Source organism: Hyla sarda, chromosome 4 (assembly GCF_029499605.1).
Source record: "Hyla sarda isolate aHylSar1 chromosome 4, aHylSar1.hap1, whole genome shotgun sequence".
NCBI classification, from domain to species: Eukaryota; Metazoa; Chordata; class Amphibia; order Anura; family Hylidae; genus Hyla; species Hyla sarda.
In genome coordinates this window covers 119449901-119463673 of record NC_079192.1, presented here as the reverse complement: position 1 = coordinate 119463673, position 13773 = coordinate 119449901, and the positions used below count along the sequence as shown (strand labels likewise).

The window sequence follows — 13773 nt, the reverse complement described above, 5'->3', positions numbered from 1 at the left end:
CCCATAGATTTGTATTAAGGGGGTGGGGCACAATGTCACGATGCTCCGCCCCCTGCATCGCCCCGTTATCATTAACAGATTCAGTGTGCTCTGTAGTGATGACGGCGGGGTGGTGCTGCAGAGTTCGCGGGGCTCCCCAGTGGCAGGACCCCTGCTATCAGACATCTTATCTCCTAACCTTTGGATAGGGGATAAGATGTCTGGGGTGGAGTACCTCAGGTATTTTCTATATCAAATTTGTGTAAAACCACATTTTGTCCTAGACCGAAGTATTCATGTGTCAGCAGCAAAGTTGCCAATTTCAGGTGTTTCCACTTCATAACATGTAGACGGTGACCACTGTTTCCTGTGACTGTTTTGGAAAAAATGACAGCTTTTTGAGGCTCCAGGGATCCTTCTGAGCTAAAATTAAGAAACAAGGGTTATATAGCCTCCATGTAAATTGAAGTGTCAGCATTTGTGTACATCCAGTGCATTTCCAGGACCATAGTGTCAATTACAGAGTGCAAAACTTTCCCATGTATGTAACTACAGTTGCGTGATGTGTTGTCCGTACAGTCACTTCCCCATAAATCTCTTGTTCATGCATAGCCGCAGCTTTATCACAGGATAATTTAGGGTTATAAAGTGACATCAGCTATGGTTGCTCTTTTGTTCTGCTGGAATCTACATTTTGTACTGTGCCTAAAAGTAATTTATACTGTAATTGTCATCTACACGTGTAATCGTCCTCTTTTATGTCTGTACGCAGATTAAAGCTCTGTTCACATCTGTGCTGTGCAATATAAGTACAACAGACATTAAGAAAGAGAGGAAAAAAAGTCCTCTTAAGTACGTGCTTCCCAACCAGTGTCCCTCTACAAAACTACAGCTGTTGGCTGTCTGGGCATGCTGGGAGTTGTTGCAACAGCTGGAGGTACACTGGTTGGAAAACACTAACTTTAAATGGGCAGTGTTGGGCTAGGTTCAGACTACGGAATCTCCAGGCAGAAAATTTCCGCCTAGAGGTTCTGAGTGCGACCAGCGCCGACTGAATCAGTCGGCGCTAGGACCGCGCGGACACTGCAGTCTCCAATAGACTGCAATGTGTTCCGCAAGTATTTCCGCCTGAAGAAAGAGAAACACCATTCTTCTTCAGGTGTAAATTTCCAAGCGGATTTTCTGTTCACAAATTCCGAAGTGTGAATTTGTGAACGGAAACCCATTCACTATACTATACATTTATATGTTGTACATCTTGGCAAAGCATAAACCGTTCTAATATACTTCATACCAAAAAAGTTATCAAATTCAAGTGCTATCTTTTATTGATAGACAGCAAAGCACATGGACAGGCAGTGACGTGTTTCGATCGTCTCAGCGATCTTTGTCGTACTGATACATAGACTGTGTTCCTTGGGTAACTTTTATGGTGGTGGGGTCCTCCCCACACAGGTGAATCTAGTTCATGTGTGGACGGATAACACCTCCCACCTTGCACAAAAAGTACAAGCCCACTTACAAAGAATAAAACAGGTATGGATTTTGCTTTAAAAAAAATAAAAATAAATCGTACAACAAATTCTTACTAATCATATGTAAAAACCTTCCTATGATCTAATTTGTAAAAAGTAAAAGTTAGCCTCAGCATGTACTCCAAAATCCATATAAGTATGGAATTGTTCCTTAGACTGCAACTTCGAGAAGGAGGCATATGAGGCAGGTATGTGTTTAATGGATAGGGGTTACATGAAGTGGAAGATCGATCGTGCCATTAATATTGCAAGGTCAAAAGATAGTAAACAACTTGTCTAAAGAATTCAGCCAAACGTAGTGACAACCCATCACTTTGATAACACAGTACAGTATTGATTACAAGGAAATCGCGAAAACTATACACAAATGCCACTAGTTACGGGAGACACTAATATCGAGTCTATCAGTAACGGGCTATCGGTGTGTTCCGAAAAAGCACTTTCCATCGGCCAACAAGTTTCACCAAGTCTCTTCACATTAGAAAAAAAGAACATTCCCACTTGGCTTTGGAATGTTGGTACATACAAATGTGGGCATACCAAATGCATTTGTTGTGGTCTGATGTTAGTCTTGAAAGAGTTTTGTTCCTCTACTAGTGGAGATGTATACAGGATCAAAGAGTATATTTGTAATACCCCCTATGTGATATATCTGGTGACATTTCGGGAATGTAATGTACAGTACGTGGGATGTACAACTTGCCCTTTGAAAGTATGCATCGGACAACATTTATCTGACATACGTCATTTCAGTTCCCGACACGTCTCCATGATAAGTGAACACTGTGCTGAAAAGCATGGTGGCAGTACTGCAAGTTTATTTTTACAAGGTATCGAGAGAGTTAGCGCCCCCATTAGAGGTGGCGACCACAAACAGAAGCCCCTCAATAGAGAAGTTTTCTGGATTATGTAGCTTGACAGTAGGAGTCCTGCTGGACTGAACAATAGACAGGATGTTATCCTCCACTATTTAAGTTGCATAATCAACCAAAAATGACTTCTAGTTTTCCTTTTATAGAGGGATTTGTACTGTCTTAAGGATACATGTGAACATATGGGGATTTTTCTCTTGGCTATAACTAGTATACTAGGGTATTACAAATATTTTACTTATTATATTTTGTTAATTTGCACCTTTTGGGTATTGTACTTTCTCATCATCTTCTCTCATCATTTCCCCTTGTGGCAGTCATTCCCACGTGTCCTTTTTCATGTATTCTTAATTAAAAATTTTTTTTTATTTTTTTTTTATTTTTTTTATAAATCGATTTTCTTCCATCCGACATCTCAGGTCCATTACTTTTTTGGTTTGTTTTATGACACATATTGTGCTTATATTATCATTTTTGATGCAATAATATTTCTAGTACATGTGAACAATGTTTGTGTCATTTTAAACTCTAGTAGTTTTTGATAAGTAATTTGTACATTTTGCTTGGGTTTACAACAATGTTTTGTCCTGTTAAAGTAATCAGCTTGTTACCCTGGCAATTTACAAGTATTACTTATATGGATTTTGGAGAACGTGCTGAGACTAACTCTAACTTTTTACAAATTAGATCATAGGAAGGTTTTTACATATGATTAGTAAGAATCTGTTGTATGAATTATTTTTTTTTTAACCAAATCCATACCTGTTTTATTCTTTGTAAGTGGGCTTGTGCTTTTTGTGCAAGGTGGGAGGTGTTATCCGTCCACACATGAAATAGATTAACCTGTGTAGGGAGGACCCCACCACCATAAAAGTAACCCAAGGAACACAGTCTATGTATCAGTACGACAAAGATCGCTGAGACGATCAGAACGCGTTACTGCCTGTCCATGTGTTTTGCAGCTTATCAATAAAATATCGCACTTGCATTTGAGCTTCCGTGCTGGGCAATCGTTCTTTTCTGCATACGGTGAAGTCCGCTTCAGTCCGTGACGTAGTTGGCAAGCGGGGTTGAGCTGGACTTTCTCCACTATACTCTATAAAGAAATGTATCTCCTTTTTATAACTTCAGTTGGCTTATAAAGGCCACTAGGAGTCCCCACACCATCCAGAATATAATCCTGTCCGGCTGCAGCATCATCTTTGTCCCAGCTGAGGCACAGGCTGGGACAAAGTCCAATAAGTTAGGGCATGACTAGCATTTCTCTGTGCTCACTCCTGTCCTGACTCCTGTCTAAAAACAGAGGAGGAGGTTACAGAGAAGCTTGCAGGGACCCAGAACTGCACAGCAGACTCAGGGTGGAAGTGAATGCATGGTCATTTGAGGGAGAGCTCTGCATTTCCCCGTGACACACCCCTTCTTGAGAAGAGGATGTCAGAATGAGTGAGCAGCAGAACGGAGGTATTAGTAAGAGTGAGTAATATATATTTATTATTTTTATTTTTTTCTGTGATATGACTGGTATGCTTTAAGTCAATGGGATCCACTGGCTGCCATTCACATTTATCGTATAAGCTGTATAGTGCAGATTTATACAGAGCTATATATAGGTAAAATGTGCAATAGAAGTTTACAAGAGGTTAAAAGTACCAAGTGTTACTGTATTCTACGAATCATTGTACTTAAAGGAGTAGTCCAGTGGTGAACAACTTATCCCCTATCCTAAGGATAGGGGATAAGTTGCAGATCGCGGGGGGTCCGACCGCTGGGGCCCCCCCGCGATCTCCTGTACGGAGCCCCGACAGCCCGCGGGAAGGGGGCGTGTCGACCTCCGCACGAAGCGGCGTCCGACACGCCCCCTCAATACAATTCTATGGCAGAGCCGAAGCGCTGCCTTCGGCAATCTCCGGCTCTGCCATAGAGATGTATTGAGGGGGCGTGTCGGCCGCCGCTTCGTGACACCCGACATCTGGCCGGAGAGCCTGGCCCCCGTACAGAGAGATCGCAGGGGGCCCCAGTGGTCGGACCCCCCGCAATCTCAAACTTATCCTCTATCCTTAGGATAGGGGATACGTTTTTCACCACTGGACTACCCCTTTAAAGGGAACCTGTCACTAGGCTTGACCCCCATATAACCAGCGGTAACACATTATTATAGATGTGAAGATTAGGTTTCAGGGATGATGAGGCTACTGGGCTAGCGAAAAACTTCAAGGTGAGCATCATTTTCATACAGTCATGAACCATAAATGTTGGCACCCCGGAAATTTTTTAAGAAAATGAAGTATTTCTCACAGAAAAGGATTGCAGTAACACATGTTTTGCTATACACATGTCTATTCCCTTTGTGTGTATTGGAACAAAACCAGAAAAGGGAGGAAAAAAAGCAAATTGGACATAATGTCACACCAAACTCCAAAAATGGGCTGGACAAAATTATTGGCACCCTTAACTTAATATTTGGTTGCACACCCTTTGGAAAACAAAACTGAAATCAGTTGCTTCCTATAATTATCAATAAGCTTCTTACACCTCTCAGCCGGAATGTTGGACCACTCTTTCTTTACAAACTGCTTCAGGTCTCTCTTATTGGAAGGCGCCTTTTCCCAACAGCAATTTTAAGATTTCTCCACAGGTGTTCCATGGGATTTAGATCTGGACTCATTGCTGGCCACTTCAGAACTCTCCAGCACTTCGTTGCCATCCATTTCTGGGTGCTTTTTGACATATGTTTGGGGTCACTGTCCTGCTGGAAGACCTCAGATGCAAACCCAGCTTTCTGACACTGTGCTGTACAGTGCGACCCAAAATCTGTTGGTGATCCTCAGATTTCATTTAATTCAAAATGTCAAAGGATAGTTTGCGCTGATACCGATGCTCCATGAGCCTGCAGGACAGCTTGAATATCTTTGGAACTTGTTTGGGGCTGCTTATCCACAGTCCAGACTACCCTGTGTTGACACCTTTAATCAATTTTTCTCTTCTGTCCATGCCCAGGGAGATTATCAAGAGGTTTGCAACCCATGGCACTGCAGCTAATGTTGTGCACTGTGCACGCAAATCTAGATCTCCTGGGATGGACTTGTAACCTTGAGATTGTTGATATTTTCCACAACTTTGGTTCTTATGTTATCTTCTTCTCTTTCTGTTGTCCATGCTTAGTGTGGCACACACAAACACACAATGCAAAGACTAAGTGAACTTCTCTCCTTTTTATCTGCTTTCACGTATGATCTTTATATTGCCCACACCTGTTACTTGCCCCAGGTGAGTTTAAAGGAGCATCACATGCTTGAAACAATCTTATTTTTCCACAATTTTGAAAGGGTGCCAATAATTTTGTCCAAAACATGTGTTACTGCATACTTTTCTGTAAGAAATACTTCATTTTCTAGAAAAATTTCAGGGGTGCCAACATTTACTGCCATGACTGTATATTTAATATGAAGGTTCAGTCTGCTGTACTTTCTTAGGCATCGGCGCACACAATTTTCAACTGCATATCATCCCCAAAGGCCACTATTTTGGCCTCTGCTGGCTGAATGGCATTGTGAAATGTATCCTTAGAGTTCCAAAGCTCTGCCGAGTGTCTTACTGTGGGAAAATTCCGATTGCATGTGTATTATCAGAACATTCATACTGCTAAGGGGAACTGCTCACACAATAACAATGTAAATCTGCTTCATAGCTTCTGGAAAATGTGGCTTTTCTAGTGATATTTGGTATGTTTCACAGCTGTCCTGGCCTCTTCTTTAATGGAAAGTGGTTGCACTACAGCTGTTCAGCTACTGATTTTCGCTCTGTCCTGGATAGTATCAGAAATAAGAAATATATTTTTTACAGTAAGCTCACATTAACAAGTACCCCTGTTTTTCTTATGGTCACAGTAGAGAACAGATGGGGGTTCAGAAGTAATTGTTCCAAGACCCTAATGCCATTCCCAGTACTGACACCAGTCTACTGATTAGTGCATGGCAGATGGGGGTGCAAGAGCTTCGTTATACTTCTAATAGAGGGGGGTCCATCTGCTGGAACCCTGTGATCTCCTGCCAGGCACCCCTGCTCTCCCCTATGCACGGAGCGACCTCTGCTCAGTGCACGGATTACTGTCGACCACCCCACAAAGCAGTGGCCGCCATGCCCCTCCATGCATCTCTATGGGAGAGCTGGAGATATAGTGCTCGTGTATCTCTGACTCTCACATAGAGGGTGGTCAACAGTAATCCATGCATGAGGTCACTTTGTGCATGGGGAGATCCGGGGTAAGAGATCGTAGGGGTCCCAGTGGTTGGACCACCTCTCCCCCACATTCAGACACTAGGGGATAAGTACTTATGTACCAGAGTTCCCTCTAAAGCCCGGCATTGGTCTTTGCTAACAGAAATCTATGCAACAGAATCAAACATTGGCTGTTGCCAAAATACTGTTGCACTCTTTGCTTAGCAGGAGTGTTCTGTCACCACATCTGCTGAAAGAGAAGGAACCACAGGTGGTCACTTACACCTTAGCTTCATGTCTGTACTAACGAGGTGTCGCCAAGTTGAGTATATCGTAGGGTGCACAATGTAGTCACTATTGCTTATCTTTTAGCTGTTGTGTCAATTGATTTTTGTCAGTGAGCAGAGCCTGATGCACGTAGTATGTAAATGCAATTCCCTTATACACAACGATGTTCATTCACTTTTAAAGTCTCTTTCCTTATGTTATCCTCTGCCTCCTGTCAGGAGGGGTATAGAACACAAGTTGGAAGACAGTGAAATAACTTACAGAGCACAGATTGCATTTCCCAAGAAACACGCTTACGGTTCTTAAAGGTTCTCTTCATGTTTTTGCTGATGAACAAGAGAACACAGCTGGACTTTGTCATGCCTGCAAACAGTTGACCATCTATAATAGACAGTGCACCCTTTATTTCCTTCCTAAAGAAGTCTTCACAGAATTACAGCTAAAATTATTCACACCCCATAATTGTTTTTCCATCCATAATTTAAGACCTTGTTCACATGTGACATCTTAAATGTGGCTTTTAAATGTTTTCTATGACAACCCTTCTTTTACTCACCGATCATATAAACATTTTACATTTTCACTTGTACTTAACAATGGCTACACAGACTGAGAACTGGTGTCCACGCCATCACATGACTGTGACTAGTGTAACCCTTTTATGACTGGGATGTTTTGGGCTTTAATGCCCATGCCAACATTTTTTTTTACCATTTGGAATGCTAAATTGTGAGGATTGCTATTTAATTTTATTTATGTGGTTATTAACTCTATTTAAGTTTAGTTTTTTTTTTTTTTTTTTGTGAAAGACATGTATGTATGGCTTTTTATTTTTGGGGTCATTGTAGTTATCAAATTATTTTGTTCCTATTTAGGCAAAATTGTCAGAAACAGTAAAAATACACTTTTCTTTTTTCAAGTTGTGTTTTAAAGCAGCTTACTCTGTGTATGTAGGATTAACCCCAAATAGGACTCCTCAAATTCTCTGAATGTTACAAGAAGTGTCTTCTGCATTCATGAACATAGCGATCAATATGGCAATCTGTTTTTAGTCAGTATTTTTCACCAAAACTAGGGGTTCAACAGATACAGAGAAATGTAATGGTTTGCACCTTTTTTGTGCCTATGGATGTGACTAAAAATATTAACCAAAATTTTAAGCTGACCGATAAGCTTAACTGTGTTTCATATTTTTGTCCAATAGTCACCATTCTTGAGTGATCTTTTTGTGTTACTAATCAAGAATGGCCAGTTGAAAGGACTGTAATGGGCAATATAAACCAAAATGTTTGCACTGGCAAAATAATCGTTCACCGGACGATCATCTGTTCAATCTACCTGTTTCCGTTGTGCAACAGTCTGCTAAAGCAATGCCACTCAAAGAAATGTTGGGGAGGTGAAAAGCTGCTCCTCGCTGTCCTGTCTTTTGTATTATAGTGCTGATCAGCTACGACATATAGCTTCACGTGACTAGAAGAAGCTGGTACCATCAAGCATAGTGTGTGTATAACTACTGTGTAGTGCTTTCAGTTGTGCCATTCATCTGACCACGTGTAGACAGGTATATCCATAGAGTAGTAACATTCTTACCTTCCTGCACAATTTAATATGTTGACAAGATTTCATATCATGTGGTCAGTTCGTAATCTAATAGGCTTTACTGAGAAATCCTTAGCAAGCTGTTTACTGCTAGAACTGATCCAGAAAGCAGGTTGGCTCCGTTCCTACAAGGGAAGCAAGATGCAATTCCACAAGAGCCTTTTACCTAATCCACTTGGCCTAGAAGTGCCCAGACCAATTCTGCCGATCATTCACAAAAACGATTTGATTGGCTTCTCCCACACATGCTTACTAGGGCCTTATCCTCATATGCACTCTACCAGATTTACCCAGGCACACCAAAAAATTCACAATTGGGTCCTTTTTTGCATATGCCCTGCAACTTAGAGGCCTGTTGTGCTGGACCGACCCTTAGCTTAACACTTGAAAGGGGTGTTGGTATCCTTGTCTGATGGTGGGATTTTAGGCATATACAGTGTACTCTTTCAACCATTCTATATTTGTCTTGAAGTATTTCTTGGGTGCCAACTGTAATCTGGGAAGACATTCCAATTTTATAGAAGTTAAAGGGGTATTCAGGGAATTTTTTTTGACTATGCTACAGGGGCTGTAAAGTTAGTGTAGTGCATAATATAGTGTCTTTACCTGTGTGTGGTGGTTTTCTCACAATTCTTATGTGATTTTCACCCCAATATTTATTAACAGCATACAAAATGACTGCTGTCTCAGATTTTTCCCAGCTTGCAATTTGGCCGAGACCTTACTCACTAGTCAGCTGATGACAGGGAGCCTGTCTGCTTCAATGGGTGGAGGGATAGATCTGCAACTAATGCAACAGCTGTAGGCATCCTGATTGAAGACCACAGGTCTGCAGCTCATTTATGTTTCAATGGGTTAGGTGGCTGATGTGTGGGAAGGAGGAAAATGGTATCATGGGATTTGTAGGCAAACAAGAAAACAGGAAATACAAGTTCACAGAAAGCTAGCCTCAGTGTTATGGTAATCTCACAGCATAGCCATTTAGCCCAAAACAAGCGCAGATCCTTCCTAAGCATGTCCATTACTGTCTGCCAGGTATGTACTAAAATCGCCTTATGCTGGATAACCACTTTAACAAGGTGTTACAACCTGTCAAACTTAGAAACATGTTGTGGTGCAGAACACCAAGACACCGCCATAATTATGGAGCATTCTCCCTCTCTCTATTCAGAACACATGCACGCTCTGTCAAGTTTACATGTGTATCGGATCAAAAGTGAAGGCTCTTCATCGGTACTAAAATGTGCTTGACATTACTTATGTTATGTTTTTTGCCAGCTTCAGGCCTCACCTAAAATTGTGGCTGGAAATACAGCATTGATTCCCCTAAAATGTTTTCAAAGGACAAATTACTTTAGGGGTGTTAAAGTGAGCGCTCCAGTCCCCTCCTCCGTACCAGAGCGCTCGCCGCCCCTGCCCCCGTCTGTTTTGTCCCGGCACTTCCCGGTCAGACATGCTGACCGAGAGCGCAGGGATGCGGTTAGCGTGGTGGCTGATTTGACCCCCCCCCCCCCCCCCCCCCCCCGCACACGCGCCGCATCCCGTGTCCCCGTACCTGCAGCCCTGTCCTCCTGTGCTGCTTCTGTCTCCTGGCGTGCGCGGCCCCGCTCCTTAGGGCGCGCGCAGGCTTCATGAAATTTAAAGGGCCAGCGCACCATTGATTGGTGCCTGGCCCATACGGCCCCTATAAATGTCTCCTGCCCCTTCCTGCCTTCGCCGAATCTTTAATGCCTTGTGCCGAGTGAAAGCATTTCCAGTGTTTGTGTTGCCCTTGCCTGTGGCCGACCCGTTGCCCGTGACTACCGCTAGTGAACCCGTACTGCCTGCCCTGATCTGTTGCCTGACTATCGCCTGTGAACCTGTTCCGCCAGCCCTGACCTCTGCTACATCTGACTTCGCTTCTGCCTGCTCCTCCTGTACCGCGCCATTCTCAGCTACCAGAGGGGTCGAGTCGCTATCGGGTGGAACGACCTGGGGGCTACCTGCCGCAGCAAGACCATCCCGCTTTGCGGTGGGCCCTGGTGAAGACCAGTAGTCCCTTATATTCCGTTCCCCTGGTACGGCCCGTGTCATCGCCCCTCTGGTTCAGTGGATCCACCTCCTGTCACCTGACCGGTACGTTACAAGGGGCTTATGACCTAATGTTTTCACCTCATGGAAATTTTAAAGCAGTTTCCTCCTGTCTTGTATCAATCTACCAGAATGTCTGGGTACTTCCCTTCAATTAGAAGAAAGATGATACCCAACACTCACCAGTGATGCACGGTAAAGGTTTATTATGCCATAGTGTAGTACAAGGATGCGTTTCGGCATGGGAATCTTCCTCAGCTGTCTGCCTAGGCAGACAGCTGAGGAAGGCTCCCACTCCGAAATGCGTCCTTGTACTACACTATGGCATAATAAACCTTTTACCGTGCATCACTGGTGAGTGCTTTGTATCATCTATCTTCTACCTGTGGCTTTACCCTACCTCGTACACCACCGCAGATTCCACAGAAGTGCTGACGTATCCCTATATTGAACTTACTATCCGTCAATTGTCTTAGACTGTACTGCAATCTACTATGACGCCAATAATTTCTTGTAACTTTACATCTATGTAAAAGTCTAGATATGGCTTGTCCCCCTATTTGTATAGGGTTTGGTTCTGGAGGGGTGGGGGGGTTTGTATGAATGAGGTTGTCCTAGCATGTATTGTTGTGTTACTATCTACAAAGTCAAAACCAGCTTTGCAGTTACGGGGTTAGTTCATTGACCAATGTACCAAAGTACTGTAGATGGAACGAATGGAAACCTGTGTAAACTCTGAGCGAGGATTTGCCTACTCACTGTAAGGAGGAAGTTCTGAGTTTAGAATTGTAAGGAAAACAGTATATGTATGTACTTGGATAGTTATAGAAATACAAGACCAGCCTAAACCATTTTTTATTTATGTACAATACATGAAAATAAAGCTTAATTTCATACACCAACCACAGTGTTCCCACAGCACAGCGATAGACTTTCATAGACCAAACCTCCTGTAGTCTGCTAGTGACTGTTTTGAATAACTATACATTAGAATAACTATTTAATGGTATCCTGACCTATTCCAGTGACAGAGCGTGAAACCACATGTAAACAGGGCTTTAGATAAGTATATATAGTAATGCAAAATATATACCTGGCCAGATAAAAATTTGCTTATCTCTTGTTTTTCTTGTTTTTACCTTCATTTTTAGGTGAGTCGTGTGAAACAAACATATGTTTAAATGGAGGAACCTGTTTTGTCAGTTCAAGTAAAGAGCCCTTCTGCATTTGCCCCGATGGGTTTGCTGGTACAGACTGCAACACACCAGAGAAAGGTAACACAACCATGGCGTGGGGCCCGAGTGCTCAGCATTTCACATCTAACCTTACACAGACAGTACATTTATGTGGTTTCAAATGGTACACTTTAATTTAACTACATCATTGCTGTTTGTTTGACTGGCAGCCACTCGTCCAGAAATTCTTTATGGAACTAAATGGTTATAATGGACGTTATGATTGACTTTAGTGTATATGAAAGTTGTGAGTTTAATAGCTGTCATCTTTTCTATGTTATAAGTGTGTAGAGGTGTGTAAGATTCTTCAGCTTAACTGTTCTGCACAGGGGTGTACACAAGATTTTTTTGATGTGTAGTGTTCTAAGACTTGATTATATGCAAGGTGCTTGAATAAGGAACATGAAAACACCCTAATGTGTATGTTTCCTTATACTTAAAGTGTAAGCCCAATACTTTGATCTCGCGCGATTTTCATCTCCAGCGCTGGAAGATGCAGACCACACTGGACGGTGTGGTTGCTGAGACATCTGTACCACAATTGCTTATGGTTGCCTTGGAAACTGCACTGTCCAGCGTGGTCTGCGTCTTCCCACACTGGAGCTGAAGATTCTGCGAGGTTGAAGTATTTGACTTGGACTGACAACGGACAGCATGAAACAGGGACAGATCCCTCCATTACAAAAGTGTAAGATTTACTTAGAAACACTGCAGCATTTCAGAGGAATTTTATAGGTTAAAAACTAACCAGGAACAAAGCTCCCAGTCAGTGGGTGGTCCCAGCTGGTTTCCCCCCTCCAGGCCTGATTTATGGATGTCTCCCAATACTGTAATATGTAGGGCTCTATGAATCAATTCTAGCAGGATGGGAAGAAGTAGCCGGGACCACCCCAGTGACTGGGTGCTCTGTTTCCCTATATTTTTTTTTAAACTATGATTTCTCTGAAATTCTGCAGTGTTTTAAAGTAATCCATACACAGAATAAGCTACAGCACACTGAAGAAATGGTCACTTTTAAAGCAAGTGTATTCTTTATTATTTAGTGCATATAGCTGTGATCAATGTTAGCACATCATGGATGTTAGATATAATGCCTATAATTGATTCATAAACACTTATTTCAACATTTAACCTTTTGGAGTGGGGTGGATTATTTTGTTTTGAGAAATCCTTCCACAACGCACCCACCAGAAAGGAGTGCAGTACTATTTCTATATCAGATTTTTACTGATTGGCCTAATAAAGGGAACCTGTTGCTGTTTTATGCTTCCAATGGTTTGGGCAACATGAACCTAATTACTTTTAAAACCAATATAGATTTCCAAACTAATAATTCCAAACAGTGTTAAAATCCTACCCCCACATGGAGCCAGTTTACTAACTTTTTGTGTGCATGTATCCATGTATACCTTTTTATTCTGGAAGGTGGGAAAGTGTATTGACTTAAAGGACAACTGCAGCTTAATATACACTTATTCCCTATCTACAAGATAGGCGATAAGTGTTTGATTGCGGGGGGTCCGACCGCTGGGACCCCCCCACGATCTCCTGTACGGGGCCGCGGCTCTCCCGTGCAGGGGGCGTGCCTGCCGCAGCATGACGTTGCGGCCGGCACGCCTCCTCCATGCATCTCTATGGGAGAGGCGGGGAGGCAGCGTTCGTGCCTCCTCGGCTCCCCCATAGAACTGTATGGGGACGGGGAGGAGACTGGGCGTCAACGTCGACCTCTAGGTTGACTCTACGTGCCTTAGCGCTCACTATGAGCGCTAATGGTGGCGCCCCGTTAGGGAGATTTCGGGGGGTCCCAGCGGTCGGATCGCCCCGCGATCAAACGCTTATACCCTATCTTGTAGATAGGGGATAAGTGTATATTGCGCTGCAGTTGTCCTTTTAATGCAATTCTTCATATGTAGTGTATGCTGCAAGTTGGTTCTAGATATACGTAAAAGCTTAGAACACCAAACCAATACAACAGGC

The 13773-nt window shown here is 42.8% G+C and overlaps 1 protein-coding gene across 2 annotated transcripts in view; it reads left to right on the top strand.

Moving 5' to 3' along the window:
* Nucleotides 1-13773, top strand: part of MFGE8 (milk fat globule EGF and factor V/VIII domain containing) — a 49092-nt gene that overhangs the window by 8124 nt on the left and 27195 nt on the right. For both annotated transcript variants that reach the window (XM_056571918.1, XM_056571917.1), the window contains exon 2: nt 11713-11835. In XM_056571918.1, coding sequence (XP_056427893.1) covers nt 11713-11835 — 123 coding nt within the window. The remainder of the gene's footprint in view (nt 1-11712; nt 11836-13773) is intronic.